We start from the raw sequence: 26,875 nt of genomic DNA, 5'->3' as shown, positions 1-26,875 counted from the left end.
TGCTTCCAGTATGGTCTTTACACACAAATGTATCTAAATTTTCTGTCTGTCCTGTCAGCATTGCTACAAATTTTGCACTCAGTGCACCATTTTGTATACCTCATTAATTCTGTGCCATTTATGAACACGTACATGTCATGTGTCTACATGAGTATTCTTCACCGATCTATAATGGCACAGCTAGCTCTCTCTACTATTCTTACTCAATCCTTACATTTTTTCAGTGGCACAGTGTTGTTTAGGCATGTATTTTTCTACATGTAGCTACCATTTATGAACATGTTTCTTTGCCATTACAGTTTTTATGTGAACAGCCTTACTTTACTGTTTTTGCACTTATTTCTTGTTTCCAAATTTTAAGAGATCTTAGTATGAATTTGAGATCAATGTATTGAGTATGGAGATTTCTCTTGCAGTCAAAAATGCTACTGGTACAATTTCCCAGGATTCTAGTTTGACTTTTCTTACAGAGGAGGTACAGGCCTTAATTTACAGGGAACTAGATTAATATGTCCAGCCAGTGATTTCTTCTTCTTTTCAGGATGAAAATGTTTCTGAGGAAAAATACAATCAATATTTGGATTCAATTTTACCAACACCTTCTTAATTTGGTCTGTCACACTCTCCATCTCTTCAGAAGTTTTCATCTTCCCCCAGTTGCTGTGTCATCTTCTTCTCATCCTGTTGCTTCCAGTTTTCTCTGTGGTAATTGTTTTGACATGCACCATTCTTACCTGATTGATATACCTGTGGCAGTTGTGGCTTAGTTGCCCTTTTCATAGCTGTGTCATAATTTACACGTGAAAAAATTAAGAATTTCAGATCATCAGTGCTTAGACTTTGTTCAGATATTTATGTTTTTCATAATCTAAGTTACTTTAAGTGAGTTGTAAGCTAGATATTAATCATTACTCTGTGTTTTTAGGTAAATTTAATCGCTTTACACACTTGTTGATATTATATACATTTTAGACTTGACAAATTTTGTTGGTTTGTTAACTTGTTATTAATAAGTAATTAACTACATGTGTTCTGGTAGTTTGTACGTTACGTATTACTACTACTAGTAACCTCTAATTCATTGTTCTGTGTGTGAATAATTTATTATCAATGTTAACTATATGTCTAATTGTCCTACTTTTCATGAGTTAATTTTTTCCCATTCACTGGGGTGAGCTTTTCTTTTGCTCCTTTTCTTATGTTTATGAGACTAGAAACCTCATTTTTCTTCTTGTAATCAACAATTTTGGGTTTTCCCTATAATGCCCACATCATTGATAGTTATTTATTGTTCTAAGTTGAATGTTTCAAGGCCTATCATTTGGACTAACCTCAGCTCTTTAACTGTTTTGTTGTGGGGTACAAACTCTTGCCCAACACCCTCAATCTCTGAGTCTTTGTATTCTTCTCTCTATGGATGACTGACTTGTTTGCTTCTTCCCATTTACAGTTCAGAGATCAAACATGTCTGCTCCTACAACAAGCAGCATGACTGGGATTCCAGGTGATAGTGGGGAAGAACATTTTTATTTTCATTCAATACCTCATTCAAGGTATTTTCTTCATTCCCTATTTAGAGGGGAAAGGGCACACTTGTTCTCAAAGTAGTACAGTAACCTGCTAGTATGTTTCATTTTCGTGGCTGGTGTGCTTCTCTCAGAATTCGTTAATTTTCAGAAATGAGGTTTGAGCATGAATAGCAGAGGGATCTAGCTGTGTCAGTGTAGCTGGCACAGTACTGTTGATTGAGAATAGTTTCATGAAATGTACATCTTTAAAAATGGTGTAAAGTTGATGGGAGTATATAGACTGGTGCCCTCAGTGAAAATTTTTCATCTATACTTAGAAGATCATTATAGCTTTGTGTAAGGAGAGGTAAGTAATTAGAGATACATTTTTAGTGTAATAAAAATGTCAATGTTTGAATGACATAACTGCATTTTATGAGTCAAAAGAATGTGTGTGTGTGATAGAAGGTTTTGATTCTTTAGGGAAGCCATAGAAATTATTGAATAGGAATATAAACGGCTATCTATCAAACAGTAATATGACTTTATAATTAATATTTTTCAAACTAGAATTATGTGCTTTAGCTTGTGGGATTAATAAAAATTGGTTGTTATTTTGAACTTGAACAAAAATAATTAAACAGCTATATAACTGCAATTTTATCATACCAAATTTTCAGTTTCAGTCATTGCAGTCATTTATAAACCACAAAAGTAATTATGAATATAGCAACAAAGATGCAAGGAATAAAAACTATTATACTACACAGCTTTATTGTCACATTTTAGTTGATGAAAGAGTTTACAATCTGCAGTTTCAATTTTAGCAACATATATATGCAAGATGGATTAATTTATTCAATACTGATGTTACAAGGAGTGAAGAAATGTATAATAAACGAAGAAATGTTCTTTCATATAACTGAAAAATTCATTTATTGTTCAGTAAGCATAGTATTGTTTATGCTGTGCATACTTTTACTAGGTTAAATTGGTATCATTAGATAGTTACCTTTATTATAATACTGGGTTAGCTTGGTAAAATATTTTATTGGGTGAATGAATAATCTGTCCAAATAATAATATGTTTTTCAGTGAGAAATATTCTGCCACTTTCAGTTTACAGCAAAGCAATTTTGTCTGTGCTTTAAGATGTTCATTTGGACATGACAGTTCAAAACATGTTTTTAATGTTACGATGGTTTCTATGCTTATATTAACCACTGACATTAGAAAGTGTGTTTATTTTGTAGTTTCATTATTCCCTGGCTTTCATATAAGGCTTTGTATGCTTGAAGGTGCTAGTATTTTTAGTACAAATTAGTACAATGTTTTGTAATATTTTATTGTAATAATTATCCAGCAAAGTTTCTAGATTCCATATATATATATACTTGTTCTTATCGTAATACATATAGTAAGATCATCTGTTTAATAACTCCTAATTTTTAATCCTGGAGAATAGATGATTCCTTTGTGAAAATGTATTGAAAAAGTCTTGTAATTTTGTTTTTGGTCAAATGCCTTAGCCCTGTGAGTGCCCTAAGCTTCTAAATATACTCTTGAAAATACAAATAACTAGGAGTTATATTTTTTAAGTTAATGATATAATTTTGGTAGGATGATCTTTAAGATCATGTTATCTAATAAGTCTTATGTATACAATCCTCAATTGCCCATTATGTAACGTTGTTCTTAAAAACAAATAAGTAAAGAAATGTATATAAATAACAGAAAAGGAGGAGGTGAATATTTATGTGTAACAAACTTGTTGTTATATAAATTTTAAATGCTTTTAATTCCTCATAAAACCAGATTAAACTTTTTCTTCCTTCTGCAGTTTTGATAGCATCAGTTGTTTTGTTTTATTCATTTTTTTACTTTTTACAGTTTCCGACTTTGAGTTACAGAAATGTCATGATATATTAATGCACAGTATATACCAAAGCATTTTTTCGATAGAAGAAGAACTGAATCAGAATTTTAACATTATCACACCAGTGTCTCGGATGAAAAGAACATTTCTCAAGCATTACCTTTTTATATCTATACCGTTTTAAAGCTGGATATAAGTTTATTGCATTAAATCAAGTTAACACATTAATAAAAAATTAAATACATCTTTATAGTGTGAGGATGTAATTTTTGTTGATACTACTGCTGTTTTATAATAGAAAAACTACTATCATGACACTATGATCGTATCAATGTAGTGCAGCTAAGAACCTAGGACTTGCATACAAGGAAAATCAAACTGAGTATAACATAATTACAAGACTGTTTATAAAGCCTCAGCAATTATACTCTGTGTGGTAGACCACAGATTTCTATGGAAGTTATTGATGCATTTAATGATTGTCTATGTGTATTATATGATATGAAGTAAGGTGCGTTTGTCTAAACAGGAATGAACAGTGAGTAAAGAGTCCAAAAGTTTAAGGTCTATATATTTCCTGAATAATAGCTTGAGTATTTGTAGACCTAATCTCAGTTTAATAATCTATGGCATGAAACAATATGGTTAAAGTGGCACACTCATTATTGTTTTCACTTTTAGGTAACACTAAGTTAAATAATATATTTAAAAACAAATTATTTTACAAAATTATATTATCAGTAAGTAATTCTGGAAAAGTTGATAAGGAACTTAATTTATGAAATTGTTTTATTTCTTTTGTAAGTAATACAGAGAACATTTAAAAAATCAAATGAAGACAAAATAATGATAATATGTGATTTATCTCAAAAAATTAAATATTTTCATAACTTTGTATGAGAAGTTGTGTTTTGAAACATACATAAACATGACTTTTGTGAAAGACCAGTTGTGATTACAATTAACATCATAAAATATGTTTTTCTTTTCACACAGGGATTGGGCCTGATGGACACATAGCATTCAATGAACCAGGGTCTAGTTTAGCTTCTCGTACTAGAGTTAAGACACTTGCTCTGGATACCATTTTAGCAAATGCCCGATTTTTCGACAATGACCTCAACAAAGTGCCTCGGCAAGCACTGACAGTAGGGGTAGGAACAGTCATGGATGCTCGTGAGGTTTGTTTGTATAAGTAATCTGTAAAGCATAAACAATAACAACTTCAAAAAACAGTTGCATTTTTTTACTTCACTACAGTTATAATGATAGATTTTCTAGACTTTAATTTTTTAAAATATCATGCTGTTGTATGAATAGTAGGAGCCAATAAGCATACAGATTCATTTGTATTGCCTCTCCCACCCAAAGATATCTTGACTTTGATTTGCCTTTAAGAATTGCTGAAAACCTTTTCACTAATTGTGCACAAATGTAGTATACACCTTTATTTTTGTGTCATTTCGGAATATGTACATATCATGTGACTACCCCTCCCACCAATCATACTATACCACCTATACTGGTGGAGGTAGGTATATCTATTATTCTAGCACAATATTAACTTTCTATATTGTTGTTACAGATGCACTCCATATGCTTGCTTTTTTTGTTGCCATTGTGTGTCAGTTCTTGACTGGTTTAAATTTAAAGTTTTGCATTTTAATTTTAGTTTTGTTTTTCAAAGAATTATTCCATCATTTTAATTCTAATTTGAAATATGATTTAAAATTTTATCGTAGCAGATGATGAAGTTACTGTTAATGTTGAGGATAGTAATGTCATTCTTTCCCAACAAGATAGGTTATGATATTTGGTGAAGACATTCAAGCCTTACTTTACAGGGAGTTGGACATTTTTGCACAGCAATTGGTTCATTCTCCCTTTCCCCCTGAAGAAGCTTTTGAGAACGAATTTATTAAATTTTAAAATCATTTGTATTCGGCTTTTCTTTCCCTGGCCTCTTTGGTCAGTCACATAATGCTGACAATAAGGAAAGTTTGCCAACCTCACTGTTCCTACACCTTATTCATTAGTTATGTCATATTTTAAATATTTCAACCTTAGTCTTTGGTTTCATTCTTACCTTCTTGGGGGAGAAACCTCATGCAGCTTATTATGTTTTCCCTTCCTCACCTGACATCTGAGATCATGCTCAACATTCTGCTGACAAATGGTTGTCAGGTGTGGATATACCCTATCCTTCTCAATTGATGGAAAACATTTTTTGGCTAACCAGTGTATCTCAAATCCCTTTTTGGATTCCCAATGTCTGGATCTTCTCCTTCCCCTGTGGGGCTCAAAATCCAATGGCTTTGATCCACTTTAATAAATCTTACTCTTCTAGGATTTATTTTGTCCTAACCACCATTTTAAATATTATTTCCTCATTACAGTTGTTATCTCAAGTCTTTCACTAGTCATTTAATCAGTTTTCTGATGAATGCTGGACTCTTCTGTGGTCTACTCTGGTCCATTTATTACCATGTGTGCTGTCTTTCAACACATGGTTATTATGTTGTTGGAATTTACTAGGGATATACATTACTTGAGGGGATGTGTTTCCCCCTGTCTTCTTTGAGGAATTTTTGTTAGCCTCCATTTCTGCATGAAACATTTTACAGGGGCTGTCATAAGTATTTGGTGTCTATGGTTGATGTGGTGAGGCTGCACTCCTCCTTGTCCTTCTTGGTATCTCATTTATCTCTTCAAGCTTTTCCCAACCAAGCTTCACCAGTTCAAGTTCCTCCCATGCTCCTTCTTCCTATTCCCATTTCTTACCCTATTCCAAGCATTCCCATTTTTATCTTCATTTTCCTATTTTTCCAGTGTTCAGTGGTACAGGTGACAGAATGTATCTTCCAGGGCATGTGGGGGTCAAGTTACAACAGTTCTCAACTGTTTGACATGTCTTCACAGTGAATCCGTGGGTTTTATGGTTTGACTTCAGTTCCATTTCCCTTCTTCCCTGATTTCCTTTCCTTCTCCTCAGAATCATGCCTTATTCAGTCATCTCACTGACTCATATTTGGACCTTCTATACAAAGGAGCTATCAAGCAGTTTGTACCCACTCATCCAGGATTTTATTCCCATACATGATTCAGTTCATTATGGTGTCCTACCTCTACCTTCAGTAGGTTTTCCCCAGGACTAAGGATGACCAGGTTCAATGTGACAGATAACTATTTTTTATATTGTCATACCTCCAGGTTCAAGTTCATTTTGTCAGTTCATCCATGAGGACTGTGTCTTTCAGTTTTGTGCCACTGCTATTTGGTCTAACTTCAACACCTTACAATATCCTATTGAGTGGTTCTCTGATCTGCTTTTCATCTTCACTCAATGGTTCCTTGGATTCATCATTTTATGCATATTCATGGGTCTGATCAGTCTCTCACATCTGATTATTTTTTTCAAAGAGCTACTGTAATGTTGTCCTTTATCTGTATCAGGCCTTCCTTCCCAAAAAAGGTGCTGCTAATAAAGGCCTTTTCTCTTATTTCCTTACTGTTTATTTCCCATAGTTACTCACATTGATTGTCTTCTCTATCCTGTGCAGTTCCTGTGTTGTTATTTCGTTTGTACCATCTCCTTTCATGATCTTGTTCTCACCTATTTATTCTCTGGAATCTGTCTGTTTTCAAGGACTTAACATGTTTAACTTCTTTTACCTTTATTGGCAGGGTTCAGAAACTCCTACAGCTGGCATATTCTGACTTGGCTATAAAAGATCACTGGATGCACAATGCTTCATTGCCCCAAATCCATCACTTAACTATGCCTTTAGCTGCTCAAATTCATTGATCTTTGGAGGAAATAATTCAGACAGATGTGTGGATGACTCTCAACACATTCACAGCATGCTGTCTGCATGATTTGGCTGCATCTTTCTGTATTGGCTATTGTTTTCCTCCTTGGCATTTTCCACATATCTGATCACTTTTGGCTGGTGTATGTTGACCTTTTATTATTTTGATTCTTTGTCAATTGATATACATAATCTTTCAGGATCCCACCCAATAGCAGATATCACCTGGTCAGATATGCTGAATATTAGATTAAATCAGTATATTTCTGAATGCTCACTGTAGGGATGGGGTGTTTCTGTAAAATTGCTGGATGCTTTTCTGGTGCATTTTACATTTTTCAATGTATTTTGTAGAAAGGACCATCACTCATGGAATTTGAGTAATGCAGACAATGAATTTTGCCCATCCCCATTGACCCATGATTCTTACAATCAGTGTCTTTATTCTTTTCAAAATAGGGAATTGCAGACACCCACTGCATATTTTCAATTTAAAGTGTTTTTCCTTCATGCTCTCTGCTCTCCAGTGGCACAGCAGTATGTCTGTGGACTCACAATGCTGAGAACTGGTTTTTAATGCCCTTGTTGGGCAGAGCACAGATAGCCTATTGTGTAGCTTTGTGCCTAATTCTAAACAAACAAACCATACTCCAAAACAAGTGACCCCCCTTTTCTTCCAGACCACAGCTTCTGGTGTGGTAGACCCTGGATAGTTCCTCATAAGCTGGGTTGAATAGTGAAAGAAATCAAATTCATAACTTATAAGTACTCAGTCAGCAAGAAAAGGGCTACCATTGTTATAATTTATACTGAATAGGCTATAACATACTTTTATGGATCCAAGGCACTTCTCCTAGCTAACCACATTTGCTGATCATAACATCCTTGCTTATACAACGTGTTTCTAGTGGATGTTTCTGCCTGATTGTACTGCACCTGATTTACTCAATAGAATCCCATGGTGTTTCCCTGGGATGTTTTTGCTTGGGTGGACCACACTTGTTGATCTCTGTGTCTCGTGCATAGCACTTCCACTGGATGTGTTCTGCATAGATGGTCTACACTTGACATAACGTATGTGTCCCAAGGTGCTTCTCCTTGATATTTTTGTCCAGGCACCACACTTGGTTTGTCCATATACCGTTTGCAGTCCTTTAGTCCCAGCCATTAACACCTATATCACATTAACTGTTAACTTACTATAACTAATTATTCCTACAGTTACAACAGAAAGTGTTCATACCCCTGCACTGTGAGTAGTTTTTTCCTCATGAATTAAAAAGTATCATGATTAGGATAATGAAAGTATGGTGTATTGTAAATATTATACTAACACACATCTACATAACTTTTTATGTAAATTGAACAACAAATAAACTGTTTATAAACAAATAACCAAACAAAGAAGGGGCAGACAGTGTTTGTGCGTCTACTTTAATGGTCAGTTGTGTAGCCTTTCAGGTGAATTACTCGGTGCAATCTCTCCTCATAGCCCTCCATGATTGTTTGACAGTATTTGACTAGTATTTACCTCCATTCTTCTTTACAGAAGGCCTTCAACTCTTGCAGGTTTTTCGGATGATGCTGATGAACCCTGGTCTTCAACTCATGCCAAACGTTTTCAATTGGGTTGAGATTGGGTGCCTGCGATGGCCACTCAAGAACACTTATATGGTTCCTCTGCAACCAGGATTGACATATTTCTATGTGTGTTTAGGGTCATTGTTGTGCTGGAAGATCCAACGAAGCCCAAGCCTCAAGTTCTAAGCATCATTCTTGATATAAGTGCCTAATATATCAATGTATTCTTCTTTTTTCATGATTCCGTTGACACGGTGAAGGTTACCTACACCAGAAGAGCTGAAGGAACCTCATAGCATGATCGAGCCATCTCTGTGTTTAACTGTAGGGATGGTGTTCTTTGGAAGATTTTGTTTCCTCTTCTTACAGAAAATATTGTGAACATCATTGTGGCCCGAAAAGCTCGATTTTAGTCTCGTCTGACCAAAGAATACTCTTTCAATGGGTAAAGGGTTTATCTACATGCTTTCTTGCATACCTCAATTGTGCTTCTAAATGAACAGGCTTTAAATATGGAGTTCTACAAGGACGGCATGCTTTGAACCCAGAAGAGCCTAACATGTTCGTAACTGTAGAGGTGCTTACTTCAACCCCAGTTCCCCTTACCAGTTTCTATATGTCATTACGTGTTAAACGAGGGTTCCTACTGACTTCTCTGAGAACCTTCCTCTTGGTTCTCTCTGGAATTCTGGTGGGGCGTCAGGAACGATGGAGGTTAGCAGTTGATCTTGTAAGCTTAAACTTAGCAATTATGCTTTGAACAGTAGGTTTCAGCACACTATATTGTGTAGCAATACCGGAAAGAGACACACGAGACTTGTATTTTACAATAATTCGGTTTTTTAAATCACTAGACAGTTGTTTCCTGTTCACCATGATGACCAAGCAGATAATGACAGAGATGGTGCTAAATTACTGGAAGTAAATTGTTTTCCAGCTAAATTCCAATAATTATGAACCCAGTGTCTAGTTCTGGGAATGGTATAATGTAGTTTATTCACCAAACTAAACAAAAGTTTTACGGGAATATCAGTTTTTTTCACACGTCCTGAAATGTACGGACACTTTCTGCTCCTCATATTTTTGGTTATTTGTTTATAAACAGTTTATTTGTCTTTTCATTTACATAAGTATTTATGTAGATGTGTGTTAGTATAATAATTACAATATAAAATGCCTCTATTAGCCTAATTGTGATACTTTTTAAGTTATGAGCAAAAACTACTCGGGACGCAGGGATTCGAACACTTTCTGTTGTAACTGTACATGCTTAAGAATAATTGATTTTAGTAACAATGATGGTGAAAACGTGCAAATAATCTCATAGAGTCTGATAAATATTGCAAAAACGAAAGTCAGAGTGCCATAAGTGTTAGTAAATTATTCAGCAGTGTGTGAGAATTTGGATACAATTGTAAGTGCTAATTTAGTTACTTCAACAGAAACAGTTGATAGTGTTGAAGGCGAGTGGGTTTTGGTGTTTAAAAATAATTAGTTATGTAATGTTAGTTAAAAATCCTTATTTTCATTTCAGAGACAATAATTATCTCCCATAGATGGCAAACAAAAAGCATTCGGGAGGCAGGGGTATGAACACTTTATGTAGTAACTGTATATCACATGTCATGGCCAACAACATATGTGGATGATTAATGCACTATCTGTTGATACCGGACAGATTACAAATGATGAGACAAAATTTAATCTTCCTTCTCCCTAAGTTTTCTTTTGTGTTTGTTTCAAGAGAAAGGTTAATCTTGTTGCCACTGCTATCTTCAACACGACATCAATGGACTGTCTTCTGTTTGTCCTAGAACTCTTCCCTTGGCAAATAATTCTCTGGGTTTTTTGTTTATTACGTACTAGGCATTTCATACGTCCATTTTATCCTTATTTATAACATAATTATACCACACTGCTCCAAAGCAAAGTACTGTACATCTCTATCTTGAGTGTATCATACTTGCCTCATATATTATATTCTGTATATATTAGTTTTGTTACAAGGCAAGGAGAATACTTGTTCCAGAAGTATTGTTATATTCCACAGGTGTGCCTGTTCTTTTCAAGCAGTTGTTATACACGTATTTGAATACTGTCATACCTTACCAGCTCCTCCACCTTTTCAGTGTGGGATTCTAGCTTTGGTTGAGTAAAGATAGTACCATTTTGAAAGTTAGCTTTTTTCTGCACTGAAAATTACTTTCTGATAGGTATGTACCTCCTCTCTTCCACCACCCACTTCCCACCCAAACTTTTCACTGATATGCTGATGTTTTAGCTTGTAACTGCAAATTCTCGTGAGAATTGTACTGAAATAGTAAAGGGAGCTAGCTTTCTGTACTAATATATATAGGTGACAGATTGTGATTGGTGGAGGGTAGTCACATGATATAATGTTCTGAAATGGTGCAAAAATGAAGGGGTATAATAGACTAGTGTTCTGTTAGCAAAAAAAAAAAGTTTTGTAATGTTTAATGTGCAAATCCAGCTTGACATAGCTCTAAGCTAAAGAAGATAAGTACCTGTAATACATTTTCAATGTGTGGAAATATTATATTTTATGTAATTTATGATAAAACTTGGTGAGAATTTTAATATTTATTTGTCAGTGTTTAATTTTAGTGGTTGTTAAGGAGCACCATATGATGTAAACATAGTCCACTTATAATATACACCTAAAGTGTGCTAATTATACTATAATTGTTAGTTTTAGTGTTGAAATTCCATTGCTTCATAAAGTCTGCTCATGCCAAAACATTTTTAAAAATTTTTATTTTTAATTATTTGGTTCATAATTCTGAAGCTTTTTTTATATTAATAGAAAGTGTAATGAAATGTATTAATAAAGTGTAATAGTAGTGTTAGTTTTTTAAAAAATCAGGAATAATTATAATTTATCTTTACAGCAGTCTGAATTTTTTAGTTATAAAATATACTCAAAATGTTTTTTACCTAAAACAAACTTCTTAATACTTTAATTAAGCACTCTTTTATTTCAAATAAAAATAATTCAGTCTTGAACACTACTTAACACAGGTGATGATTATAATTACTGGAGCACACAAATCTTTTGCATTGTACAAAGCTATCGAAGAAGGTGTGAATCACATGTGGACTGTCTCAGCATTTCAACTTCACCCTCGAACCATTTTTGTGTGTGACGAAGATGCCACTTTTGAATTATGCGTATAAAAACCGTAAAGTACTTTAAAGGACTGATGGAGATTCATAACAAACTTATCCAAGAGGATGACCAGCCAGAATCTGAGAAGTAATAATTGTCAGCTGCAACATAAACAGTTCTGTCCTTTTATTTCAAATACTCTTTGTTTTTATAAGAAATGCACATGCAGTATTTTAATGATGAATATATTTGCTCACCATGATCAGTTGTAAAATGAATTGAAGAGTGAATTACGTTTGGTACTGTACTTTTACACAGTTTAATAATATGGTATGTACACAAAGATGTTGATAGCCAAATTCTATGTATGCAATAGTAATAATATACAATTACACTGCAATCACAAGCAGGAATGTCAACTTTTAGAGTCTGCTAGAACATGGTCCTTAGTGTCACTCCCTTTGTTCATTAATGAAAATATTGCAGAAATGTTAATATTCATTTGTAGAACCATAATATCTTTTGAAAAAGGTGTTATTTTTAGCAATAGCCTGTGGATATGTTATTATCTTCCTTCTTAAAGTTTTTACTCTCAGTGTTGAACAGTAATAATTTCAAGTGGATAACGACACTAGCATAACACATGATGAAGCCATGAGTACTTTCAAGAAACTCTTTAGAAAACCCACAGATATACATTAAAATGCCTTGTTTATAATTAGACTGAAATATATAAGCGGATAGGCAGCCAAACAAGTTTGACGTGGAAGGGGGTAGTGACAACTGAGGCAACTGTTTTGAGTTGTTAACCATGACAGTTGAATTGAAAGTTGAAACAGCAGCTTTTCCTTATAACTATATACAATTTTCTATTTCTTACTGAAAGATCTACATGGATATAGCTCTTTCCCTCTGTTGCCCATATGAGGTGTTCATTATATTATCAGTTCAACATGCATGTGTGTATGCTATAAGCTACATACAGGAGAGCCATTCCCACTTACTTTTTCATGACAGATATTATTTTAATGCTGAAAGTCAGTGAAGCAGTAAAAACGACATGCTCAACAGTGCTGATAAAATCTCCAGAATTCTTCAAAATTACTCTATTATCAATATCAAATCAGGAGTATTTCTAAAATATCATTTTAAACCTTTTTTACAACTTGTCATAACCAGTGAAGCTGTTTGGTTCAATATTAGAACTCATCAGGCTGAACTTGCTAGCATACAAAAGTGTGAAAAATGATGTTACATGCAGTGCAAAACATTTAATGTTACAATTTTAGACATCAACACCTAGCAAAGAAATTAAAACAGTATGTCAAATAATAGTGATAAAGTTACACAGTTTATATCGCTGTTGTTAGACTTCTTAGTTTTAGTCCATTAACCTTTTCAAATTAACAGTTCAGTAAACAAAACAAAATTAATAGGAGTCATGTCATGATTAGTTTTCACACATGACACCTTACTTTTCAGCCAATTAAAAACTTACCTATGATGCCTTATTGGAAGATTGTTCTCAAAATCCATATTTTATACAGCTTATTAAAGATAACATCAAAAGAATTCTTTCTGTGTTGAAAAGTGATTTCTATAATGTTATGAATAAAATACGTATGATTTTTTATCTATATGTAGTGCTGTCAAATTGTTTTGTTCAGTTGCAGATATCTATAAGTCTGACAAATAAATTTTGTTTCACCACTACCACTATTCAGGTCTCAGTATATTGTTGAAAATGCCATCAGTAATAAAAGCATCTATAGAGTTGCTGAGTATAATTAATGATCATAGGAGTAATATATGTGTATATATGCAACTGCCCATAGGACAAAAAACATTACATTGCATTGTTAAAACAATTTTTGTTGTTAACCTGAAAGACCTGGTTGTAACAATATTGAGGGAGTTATCATAAAAAAAGTTAAATTGAGTTCAGTTAAATGGCAAGAATAAATGTTTGTTGTTGATTTGGATAATCTCACTTGCATGACTTGTGTAAAAGTACTCTCCAGTGACTATAGATTCATTAAAGGATATTTCATTAATATTTTTAAGAATGTTGTAATGCAGATTAGACTGGAACAAAGCTGAAGTGTTAATAAAAGACACATTTACAACTTTACTGTAATAATTAAACTGTTTATTTTGAAAAATTGTTGAACAATCTTGATGAAGGTTTGGCATATAAGATAAATATCTCAAAGGAAAAATCAAATAAAACTGAAAAAAATTCCACTAGTGTTCCACGTAATTACACTTCAAAATCAGGAATGGCTCATGCAGATGGCCCTCATATAGTTTTACACAATGAAAAACACCAGCTGGATGATATAATGCACAGAATGTAAAAACTGCTTTATCAGTTCACAAGTTTTTAATTGTTATTACATGGGGCAAGTTTCATGATATAAAACTAAGAAAATATAAATAAATCTGTAAACAATAAGTTAGTGGATATATTAATACAATTAGCACTTAATACCTCCCAACAGAACAATGTTATATTCTGATATGCAGATTTCCAACATAAAAGTATTAAGTAAGTATGATACATAAATTATAGAGGTCTTAAACAAAAAATAAATTCAATGTGGACAACAAACATAAAGAAGCTAACACAACAGCCAAACATGACTTTGGATTTTTAAAAACAGTAACTGGTTTCTAATTTCTAACTTTCTTCTTATGACTTCCAGCTGTTGCAACTGTAAAAAAATCGTATGTACACAAGATTAAAATAAAAGCAAAAATTGTGATAATATCACTATCATTCAGAAGAACTGATCCAATTATTAGTTCTTTGAATTGTTTAAACATCCTAATTTAACTATTGTCATCATATTTCCTTTCTGCTTAACATTAATGTTCCCCAAGGGGTCAAATAGCATGTGATGTCAGCTCAAACAATAAACAAAACTGAGTGACCCCATAAATGGTGAAGTAAGTTGAAATATAGTGACAATTAATAAAGGAAGAGAGATTCATTTTGAAAGATTATAATAATATTTTTTTTTTAATCTGAAAGTTTGAATTAGATCAGATTATCCAGTTTTATGTATGGCAACATTGTATATGTATACTTTCTATTCCTACTTCAATTTATTAAGTTTGTTTATTGCATACTTTTGTAAATTTGTTCTTTCATGGCAGGTTCTTTCACATTCTCTGGTGAAAGTAAATCATCGTAACAACAACAAATTATTTTATTTCTTCCATAATGATTTTACACTGTCAAATACTTGTAACTTGTATGCTAAGTGTACAAACGACACCAATATAAAATACATTTAATACGTTCAAAGTAACTGAATGTGTAATAATTCACACAGATCCAAATACCTCACTAAACACAATGGCTGGTTCATTTAACCAGCTAGAAACAATTCTCTATCTATCTGATGTTTTCCGAATCCTCTATTTTAATCTCTCCTTGCTTTGCCAGATCTCAAGTCAAAATTTATAGACATTTCTTGACTCATATAATTTAACTATACCATCTTGCCATCATCCTTATGGCCCACAGCTCCCTCTAGCTAACAAATTAAAATATTTAGAAAGTGGCTCATAACATTGTTGAATATTTTTTTACAAAAAGTGAATTTATCTTCTGAAAGTATCAGTCACTTTCCCGTAGTTTTCTCCAACTTTTAGTGGCCTCTCAGTGTATATCAGAAAATGTCTACATCATACATCACTTACCATATTATAAATTTAGTAACTTTTTCTTCATTCGCAAGACACCTTTCTATCCCTTTCTACTCTGCTGAAGGTGCTTTATAATGTTTAGAGTAGTGGCGGGTTTTGAAACAGTTCAGTGTTAAAGAGCTGCATGATAAATATTTACACCTAATTTTCGAGAACGTCATAAAACAATTCTGGCCAAATATTAGGGATATCTGTTCCCTTTTTCTTTTCATCAAATTTTGCCTTCAAACGTTTTGACTGATCTTTAGAGAAATGACCCTTCCAGTCACCAACAATTCCTTTTTGAATAAAAGTGATCTCTTTCCGCTGTGGTGCCTTCACAACTTTAACATATTCCTGAAGTAACTTTATTGCTTTATGAACACGTATATTTTGAAGTTTCAGTTTTTCTTCTTTGTGACAAAACCCATAGAACTGTTAGTTGATGTGTTTTCTCATGTATTCTACACTTGTTTGATATAGTATTTTCTTCAACAAATTAGCGTCATTTTCAAGCATATCAAAATATTCCTGCCCTAGAAATTTGGCAATTTTTTCACTGTAACTTGATTGTCTGCTTTCATTTCTTCGTAAACAAGGAATAAAACGTTTGGAAGGTTTCGATGTTCATAAAGCGAAATAATATGATCAAAGTAGTCTCACCAGTCATTTTCTCCATTCAGAAAAATTTCAAAATATTCATCAAAAGTTCCTTTTGAGAACTGATAGTGTGGAAACGTTTTGGTATGATGATAAAATGAAAAGCAACAATTTTTTTGGATTTCGAATAATTCAGATGTACTTTGCTTTAGCAGAATAAGGTTTTACGTGAAACGGGAGATGAGTTTTCACAGCTTCAGAACGAGGCATGAGTTCAATACCTTCCTTTTCAAAAAAATCTATTATAGGACAAGAAAGGTTGTATTCTTCCAGACTTGTCAGTGGTTTTCCTTTGGGCAAGATATTGTGCGCTATATTGTATCCAAGTTGTTACAGATTTTGGAAATGTCAGTATAATAATGTCGTCATTGGATGGCTTCTTGTAAATGTTTGGGAGTAAAGACTCCGACAATTCTGACATTGTTAACATCTTGATAAGCTGGCATTTTCCTAATTGTGTACATGTTGATTGAACCTTTCTTAATACAGGGTAAGGAAATAATAAGTGAAAACATTATACTGAATCAATATGGAATTTCCGCGACAAACCGACAGGTTTAAGTCATTCACAAGAACAGAAAATAAATTATATTTTTTTAACAATAAGGCAATGAATGAACCAGTTACTATAGCTCTGACCTCAGTTGGGGATCAACTAAACGTTGTTAATTCACAAATTAAGGTCACAACTGAAGGCAATTAGTTAAGCAGTTGGGCTCTTTACTTAAGGTTAGATAATGTTATTGTATTCAACTAGTACAGGAGAAAATGTGCAAGGTAGGGGGCGTACCCCACTGGAAAGGCATCACTAAATACAGAAAGTTGAATACATCATATAAAAATTATTTTGAACATGTAAATTAGCTGATATAAAATTCTTGTGAAATGACTTATATTTGAAATACATTTTTACATGGTAAGAAATGTGATACCACCGAAAATTGATTGGTTTTGGGAATAGTATGTAACAGTCCTCTCCGACACAAAATATTTACACTCAAATCATAAAAAAATGTGATTGATAAGAAATTTAGACAGTGAAAATTATTGTACTAAATGGAATTGGAACACAGAAAGAGTTCTGCAACAGATTTTACATCCCCGATTTTAAGAATTTTAGTGTAACCACCATAAAATGCATGAGGATGCATACATGCGAAGCCCAGGTGACGTCTGTTGGGTAAATCGTTATAACCAGTGATACATTAAAATAAAATTTGAGTGAACGAAATAGAAGACGTTAGATTTATTGTCCTTTATATTAATAAACATATGTAGCTTTAAGAAAAGTTGAATGTGGATGTCTGAGCATACATATGATAATTAGGAACTAATGGACAAAATGTTATATTGGATAGTTTCTTGTAAGTAGCTCAAAATTAATAAAGACAGCTGTAGCCGAACCTTCAAGAAACTAACTTGTTATTTTTGTCATAGAGATTGAGGACTACGCTTCCAATGTGTTTGTGTAAACCACATACAAAAACTTACTTAATCGTATGCCAATGAATTTATATCTACAATTGGGAAAATGCTAAAAATGATAGCAACAGCTAGTTCAAGTGAAAACTCCCTTCATTGACAGGATAAACTTTCATGTAAATATACAAAGTTACATTACAAGTTCTGGCTACGAAGAAAAAGAAGTTGAACAGAAATGAAATCATGCATTCTACTAGAGATTTTCAGCCATTTGGGAATGTGCCAAGAGAATGACACAGAAAAAATACAGTAAGTGTAAGAGAAGGCATGTTGTATTATGAAGTACTACAGTTACGAAGCAAAATTTACTAAATGGTGTCCTTGAGTTTTCTTGTGTTTTCTTTTTTTAGCAAAGCCATATCGGGCTATCTACTTGTAGTTAAAATCTTACATCCTAAGCTGCTTAGCGTGTAGAATGAGATTCTCCTTGTTAAACAATATTCAAATTAAACAAAGATGTACGAATCTAAACTAAAGGGATAAAAGTATATAATGATTTATTGTAAATTGTTCAATTAAAAGGGTGTGTCGATACATGAAAAAAGTAAAGTGCAGATCCAAAGAGGGTGTCACTAATAAAGGATATTGTGTGTCTTAAAAATTCATGGATAAACTGAAGTCCATAAGTTGCTCATAACAGCCGTGGAAAAAAAGGCCTTCAATCTGATGGTACCGCAAGTGCAGTTATTAAGATAAAGCGTGGTGGATTCTCAGTGATGGATCTTAACATTTTCACCTGGCTAGGAGGGTTGGGTAACGTGTAGCTCGGGAAAAACGAATTAGAATTAATATTTGACAAAATGGAAAATAGTGTACTTCTGAGGAGGATATTTGCACAGGGAGGAAAAATTTATTCTGAATATCCCCTGAATTAAACACTGTTGGTCATTAGCGTGTAAATCGATAAGCCTCGCTACTCATTGTTTTCCTCATATTTTATGTGTAAAAATAAGTGTAATATCTTTGTTATCCCAACGAGTAAAGGTCATGATTGTAATCTAAAGATATATTCCTGTTTGAATTTTGTCAAGTCATAATTATTACGTGAGCAGTTAATGCCTTGACGTATTGGACCATCATTGATTATTCAACATTAGCTGTACAAATGAACTTCTGTAAGGAAAACAATAGTTCTTTCAGCATTATAACACACCACATCATACCAGCCATTATATCTCATCAGTGTTCACAGACATATAATATTTGGATTTGCCTTGATTATCTCAGATCTGAATCTGACTGACCTTTACTGGTTAGTTTTGGAATACTTCCAAAGAGTTAAAAAAAACAAAATATCTGATTACATTTGGAGATGTTATGCAAGAGAAGTGACTGTCTGTTACACCAGGAAAGCACCAAAGGTTAATAATCAAGTATCCGTTACAAAGTGTTGTCTGTAATAGATACTAGAGGTCTACTTACGCCACATGTAACGATGTACTTGTAGCATAGCACAAAATTCTCATAATTTTGCTTTATCATAAAACATTTGAAAATACCGTGATGTCAAACTCGCGTCCCATGTTAATAAAATTCTGTTTAATAGAATAATAATTCAAGATAAAATTTGTATTTAAGTTCAAAGTTAAACTTGGTTCAGTACAATAAAAAGAACTGGTTGCTTTACTGTTATTTTACAGACTGCAGAGACCTTTGCGAGAATGTTTGTTTGTTTTCGAAATTCGCGCAATGCTATACGAGGACCAGCAGCGCTAGCTCTCCCTAACGTAGGAGTGTTGAGGGAAGAAATAGAGGGAATGTGGCTAGTTATCACAATACACCTCTTGGACTACTCTTTTACCAACGAATAGTGGGGTTTCTCCCTCACATTATAACACCTCCACAACCGAAAGGGCTAGCATGTTTGGTGTGACTAGGATTTAAACTCTCGAACCTCAGATTACGTGTCGATCTACTTAACCATCTGGCCATGCCGGATTTCTTTGGTAAGGAACGAAAGCGTCTCAAGCATCTTAAACGAACTTCAGCAAATAGTGAACGTATGATGTTTTTGAAGAATGTGTAAACACCAGTTTGTACGATTGGTCTCTGCAGTACACATACGATACTGTTGACTACTATTCTGTGATGTGAGCTTCCACATCTTGGATGTTACCACACATCTATTTCAAACACCATCACAGATGGTTAATAATTAAGTTTGTAAGTGCTATATCTGTAATGTCTCTTGCCACAACTAAAGGCACACGATCCTCTTTCACAGAGAACTTTCCAGTTGATGACTGGTCCACATATGAAAGAATGCTTAATACTCCCGCTTGCCCACAGTGAAAACTAGCTACATTTTTTCATTTCGGTAGAATTTGTTTTTACGCATCTTGATATTTCCATTCTTTATTTTGTACCTTTATATTGTATTGCTTGATACGTGAAGTGAGAATCTTACTGTCTCGTCACCCTTCGTACAGATGGTAATGAGCCTTCTCTTCTGTGTGCCCTTTGATATCAGCATCTTACTGAATGCACACTGCTATAGATAGTGAAAACAATTAGCTTCCTTGCTGCTTTATTGTACAAAATTACCCCGATAAACGTATTATTACTTAGGAGTTGTTGTAATTCTGTATAATACCACTCATTGCATTGGTGTTTCAATCACAGATTATCTATGATTATACTTTCAAACATATTAATATTACACATTAAGTTTTGGTGATGTTTTGGTGGTGTAAACTAAACACGATGATTTCAGTGTTGGTGTCCATACCACTTTGGAACATAGCATACAATTTCAATGACATAAATTGGAAAGCACACTTTAATATTGTAGTTAGAAATGGAACAAGATTTTCATAACACCAGGTTTAGGTTACGATGCTTGTGAGTTTGAAAATTATTCATGTTTGTATCTAGAGAAATACGATTTGAATTATGATTATCACTTATTAAATGATGTTTAGCCAATATTTTCAAAATTATATTTATTTATCAGCATCAACAATATAGATATATATTCGATTATTACATGCACTATACTTGTCAGCTGTTAACACTTTGACAACGAAATTTGCCACACCAAAAATCTGTAAACTTTCTCTTTTTTTTCAATTATGGCTGTTTTTTAGAAGTGAACACTTTTATTTTCTAAGGTTTTGAACAGACTGATTGACATAAACTGTCATTTCATTTTCTTTGACTAAAATAATCAATTCTTTCGACAATATTTCAACATTAGCCAACTGATCACACTTTCAATGATATATTATAAACACTTGAAGATAATTCGCAGTTTTATGCTCTTACCCCGAATTTATTTAACATATATTACTTTTATTTGATTATAATACCTGAGACGCACATATATTAACACCTAGAACCAGTTAACAATTTAAAACCATATACATATATATATATATATATATAAATACCTGGAACCGGACCATACTTTAAAATTTGAACAGAAATCTCCAACTGTGAATAATATTGAGATCTCTTTATTTGCAAATGATCATTTACTTATACTTATGCTACCTCTATAAAGTACAACCTCAATAGTACACTTTATCAGGCTCACATCGGTGCCGTGAGATATTCGTGCGAAAGGTTGATACGAGACAACAAAAGCGAGAGTCCGTCAAAGTATATTGTTATCAACTCCCTTAAGGTTAGAGGGATGTAAAATAACTCTCAAGACAGGGAGCAAAGTCTTCTATATCACTTATTTTTTATTGAGATTTCTTAAAATAATCTAATCTTTTGTGCTTATTAGAAAAATAAATACAGTGCGTCCTTTACCTAATTGATCACAAGATCACTGACGAGAGCAGGTGAAGACGGAGTTATATTTTTACAACTAAAAGGTAATGAGTTCTTTATGTTATGATACAGTTTCTCTGTTTGTAGATCACAAAACTTAAATTATCACTAACTTAGTAATGGATTAATTTCTTCGGAAAACTTAATTTAATATTAAAGTAAAACGTGTGTCTAATAATACGATTTATTCATTAAACGTTTCACAATATTCAAATTCTCGTCTTTAGTTATCTAGGGTGTCAGAAATCTATGTGATGAGTTATAAATTTAACGACAAGACAGAAGCGGTACGCGCTAAATGTGGGGCTCGTATATGAGGGTTTTCGTCACACATCATTGGTCTCAATACATACATCTCCATGTGTTCCGTTTGTGAGCCTCAAAATAGAGAGTCAGTATTCGATTTTCATCCATTTGTTGGCCAGCTACACTGACGCTTGACATTGTGTCGATGATCCGATAACATAGTCCCCAGATTGGCTCCCTTTGTCCTATGGACAATGTCCCTCACACAACCACACAAGGAAACGTTCACAGAAGTAGCAAAACTGGAGACAGAGAAGGCTATCTACGAAATATGGCTAACAGATCTGAAATCGTCTATTTTGGTACAGAGACACAATCTTGGAGTGTATGGAAAAGATCCGTCAGTTTTGCTAATTACATTTTTGGAGACTGTGTTTATGTTATATGTGATTTCTCTTACTATAACGACACAGCAGCGTTCGTTTTAATTGCTACTGTATCTGTACTTGTCGTAGTTTAGGTTTGTGATATGTCAAATAAATTTTCGAACAGTAACAAACGAACAATAATTACATACCGTTATATACAAAACACACAGGAAAACTAACACGTGTAATGTTTAGAGTGTATTAATATATCACTAGGTGCTCTCGTTCTTAACCAAGTTTCGACCATTATCGTCATAATACCTCAAGAAATTTAGTCAACTTTGAAAAAATATGTATTAGTTCTAAATGTGTATACTAAGTCAACAATGTAAAATATTATTGACAGAGAATTATATTAACAATAATGTAAAATATATTTTGTATTACACCAGTTATAATGTTTTTCATTGTTTATTTTGAAGTGCAAAGTTACAAAATTGTTTAAATGCGCTCTGGTAATGACAAGTGTCGAATACAACAACTTTTTGCGCTGTAAACAATAAAACTAGATTTCCATGGTTAGCGGTAATAAATTATATTAATCAAAAGAAATTCGAAAGAAAAATGAGACATTTCATTTTTTATAAGTTTGAACAAATAAGTTTCCAGCAGCAATCTACATATCTCTCCCAATTTTAATCACAAGTTATTGTCTATTGATAAACCTTTATTACTTCCTTTATTGTATCTTAATATTTAGTTAAATTACATTTAACATTTAGTTGAGTTAATTGTGTTGGGTAAAGTTGTATCTTGTCAAAAATTTTATCGCGAAATATATTTTAGAAAGAAGACAAACCTACGAAGAAGGACCTGGTTCAGTATAAAAGACATTGTTTTGAAGATATCCGAATCTGCTCCAAATACTAAAACAGAGTGAATACTAAATTAAGACGGTTTCTAAGGCTCTTTAAGTCGCAAGGTCCGGTCATATTATATTTTATGGCTATGTGTTTTGACAATAGTCTTGAAGCGTAGTTTTGGTATCCAATAATCAGAATACCCGTTTTATTCATCAGCTGTTTGAGGTATGCGTTGAACTTTCAAGTTGTGACTCACGCCTATTTTTCCACACATTAGTCCTTTCATAGTTATATTGCATTCTCTTATATAGGGAACGTACTAGTACCCCTTTTTTGTCCATAAGTGGCCTAATTATCATATGTGTGCTCAAACATCCACATTGTGTCAACTTCTTTTAAAGCTTTATTAATATAAAGTATAAAAATTTTACGTCTTCTAGTTCGTTCACTCAAAGTTTATTTTAATATATCACTGGTTATAACGATTTACCCAACAGATCTCACCTGGTCTTCGCATGTATGCATCCAAATACATTTTATGGTGGTTACAATTCCATTTAGTACAATAATTATCACTGTCGAAATTTCTTTTCTAAAAACGTGTAAACAATGTAAAAATGAAGTTTAAATATAAGTTATTGTACAGGAACTTCATATCGGCTGATTTACATGTTCTTATTATTTTCTTACTCTGTTTATAGAAAGGTTCAATCAACATGTACACAATTAGAAAAATGCCAGCTTATCAAGATGTTAACAATGTCAGACTTGGCGGAGGCTTTACCCCCAAATTTTTAGAAGAAGCCATCCAATACGAGCCAAGAGATGACGACATCATTATTCTGACATTTCCAAAATCTGGAACAACTTGGACACAATATATTGTGCACAATATCTTGACCAAAGGAAAACCATTGACAAGTCTGAAAGAATACAACCTTCGATGTCCTATAATAGATTTTTTTGGAAAGGAAGGTATTGAACTCATGCTTCGACCTGGGACTATCAAAACGCATCTTCCATTTCACGTAAAACCTTATTCTGCGAAAGCAAAATACATCTTAGTTATTCGAAATCCAAAAGATTGTTGCGTTTCATTTTACCATCACACCAAAACGTTTCCACACTATCAGTTCTCAGAGGGAACCTTTGATGAATATTTTGAAATTTTTCTGAATGGAGAAAATGACTGGGGAGACTACTTCGATCATCTTCTTTCGCTTTATGAACATCGAAACCTTCCAAACGTTTTATTCCTTGTTTACGAAGAAATGAAAGCAGATCATGAAGCTACGGTGCTAAATATTGCCAAGTTTCTAGGGCAGGAATATTTAGATATGCTTGAAAATGACGCTAACTTGTTGAAGAAAATACTATATCAGACAAGTGTAGAATACATGAGAAATCACGTCAACAAACATTTTAATGGGTTTTGTCACAAACAAAATAAAGAAGAAAAACAAAAAGATCAAAATTTTCCTGTTCATGAAGCAATAAAGTTACTTCAGGAATATGTTGAACGTATAAAGGCACCACAGCCGAAAGAATTCCCTTTTATTCGAAAAGGAGTTGTGGGTGACTGGAAGAATCATTTCTCTAAAGATCAGTCAAAACGTTTGAAGGCAAAATTTGATGAAAAGACAAAGGGAACAGATATCCCTAATATTTGGCCAGAATTGTTTTATGACGTTCTGGAAAATTAAGTATAAAATATTTATTATGTAGCAGGTTACCGTAATATTATGGTATGCTATAATATTGAGTCTTCATTTTACAATTATCATATGATTACAAGATCTCATGAAATTTTAGTATGTCTCTGTTTTGAAAATGCTATTATTATCGAATGTTAAATTGTGACAATGAAATGTAACTGGGTTTGAAAGGAACCTTAATTACATATAATGCCAATTTCATATTGCTTTTTGCAAAACTGCAGCGTAGATTTTAAATTGTGAATCAAGCATACAAAAATACATATTTTTTATAAAAATAAAAAGGAGTAATTATGTTAGTATATTTTTCTTGTCTGTTGTGTGTTTTATGTTCTTATATTTTGGTATCAATATATAAGATATATAACCTATTTAAAAGAAATCCATTGTACGTTTGTGACGTTCTGATTGAAAAATGATGAACTCACATTCAATTAAAATTCGCTAACAATAATATGACTAAGAATTTACGTAAAAAAAAGGGATCGGCATGGCAAAGTGTGTTAAAGCGTTCAACACGTAATCCGAGGATCGCGGGTTCTAGTCCCGATCGCACCAAACTTGGTCGCTTTCCCAGCCGTGGAGGCGTTATAAAGTGACGTTGGTAAAAAAGTGAACCAAGAGTTAGCAGTTAGGTGGTGATGACTAGCTGATTTCCCACCAGCTTCTTCAAACTGATAAATTATGGGCGGCTAGCGAAAATAGCCTTCGTGTAGCTTCGCGCGAAAATCAAATTATTCTCCATTTCTAAACGTCTCTGAAGATTTTTAACTCAAGTAACTTTTTACTGTATTGATTATTTGTTCAATTTCACGAAATTCTTTCTATAAGTTAAAATGGATGATGCTCGCTGTGAGAGATCAAAGGATTTATTACAGTTTCAGAATTTTAAAATAGCTCTCGAGTAGTTTTGCGCTAAATCCAAAAATAAACATCTAGAAAAAGTGATGGGAGAGGAAACGATGCACAATGTACAATACGAACATATTTAATAACGTCTTTATTGCAGGATTTACAACAATAAACGAAGAGTAAATTAATAAACTGAATCGAATAAACACGGCTTTAATTTAGAAAAAGAGACAATAACTTCAGAAGGAAACTTGCTTATCGGTTTGGCGAAAGAGAAACAGTAAACAACTCTTCTGATAAATTTAAGACAGAGGATAAGAAATGAAAATTTTGTTGTATATCAAATATGCTCAGTAGCCCTGATAGCAAACTGTCTCAAAACTCACCGTTAAGCTAAACACCACAAAACACTTTGATAAATTTGATGATGTTTGAAACTCCTAAAACTGACACCTGTCACAAGGACTAAAAAGCTACAGTCGTACTTCACAGGGTTACGGATAAATTCGTGATTGTAGCAATAAACGTTGGAGTAAAGTTATGACATGTTACATGTTTTTAACCTGTGATAATATTTGTACAAATATAGTTGAAATAGAAATTTCCCATGTGCACCTCTTTATATATTTTCTTAAATATAACGTTCCATGCGTGAGTAATTCACTTGAGACCTTTTAGTAACCTTTTACTTTTCATTGCAAACCTTAGTTATTGTTGAAAAAAGTAATTTAAATGGGCGGTATAATTAGTTCTTGTATTGTATTCGATAACATACAAATTTCCCTCACCAGGAGCTCGAAGCAGAATAGTTTTACCAATGACACAAAGTGATGCTGACATTTTATTACTGCCCATAATTTAGCAGTGTAAAACCAACGAATAGTGGAATTAATCGTCACTATATAACGTCCCTACGGCTGAAAGGATGAGCATGTTTGGTGCGATGGGGATATGAATCCGCTACCATCAAATTACGAGTCAAGTGCCTCAACCATCTGGCCATTCCGAACCATGTACAGTGTGTAAAGCTGTTAATTTATACAGACCAAATGACCACAAACTAGCTCATTCGAAATTATAAAAACAATACGAACTGAAGATACTAAGGAATTAATATTGGCCTGTAATTCATGATTTCATAAATTGTAATCAATTTGAACAATTTCCTTTTTATTTTTTCGAAAGGGCACACAAGCATTAAATACCTAATTTTTTTCCTAACACTTTAAAATGGTTTCAAAATTTCTGTTGTAAAAATTTGGATTAATTAAGTAACGGCTTTATTTACTTCGATAAAAGAAGTTATTCAAGTTATAAA

The 26,875-nt window shown here is 33.2% G+C and overlaps 2 protein-coding genes across 2 annotated transcripts in view; both read left to right on the top strand.

The window, feature by feature from the left end:
* Positions 1-13,614, top strand: part of LOC143229857 (glucosamine-6-phosphate deaminase 1-like) — a 32,983-nt gene extending 19,369 nt beyond the window's left edge. The window contains 3 exon segments of the mRNA XM_076462697.1: positions 4,381-4,565; positions 11,814-11,960; positions 11,963-13,614. Coding sequence (XP_076318812.1) covers positions 4,381-4,565; positions 11,814-11,960; positions 11,963-12,052 — 422 coding nt within the window. The 3' untranslated portion in view covers positions 12,053-13,614.
* A 7,752-nt stretch (positions 13,615-21,366) lies between these two features.
* LOC143229853 (sulfotransferase 1B1-like) lies at positions 21,367-26,075 on the top strand. The gene is made up of 2 exons (XM_076462691.1): positions 21,367-21,557; positions 23,692-26,075. The coding sequence occupies exon 2, from the start codon at positions 23,707-23,709 to the stop codon at positions 24,691-24,693; it is 987 nt and encodes a 328-aa protein (XP_076318806.1). The 5' UTR covers positions 21,367-21,557; positions 23,692-23,706; the 3' UTR covers positions 24,694-26,075.
* The last annotated feature ends 800 nt before the right edge of the window (positions 26,076-26,875 follow it).

Source organism: Tachypleus tridentatus, chromosome 10 (genome assembly GCF_004210375.1).
Source record: "Tachypleus tridentatus isolate NWPU-2018 chromosome 10, ASM421037v1, whole genome shotgun sequence".
NCBI classification, from domain to species: Eukaryota; Metazoa; Arthropoda; class Merostomata; order Xiphosura; family Limulidae; genus Tachypleus; species Tachypleus tridentatus.
Note: the sequence above shows the minus strand (reverse complement) of the source record. Positions and strands in the feature narration are given on the sequence as shown.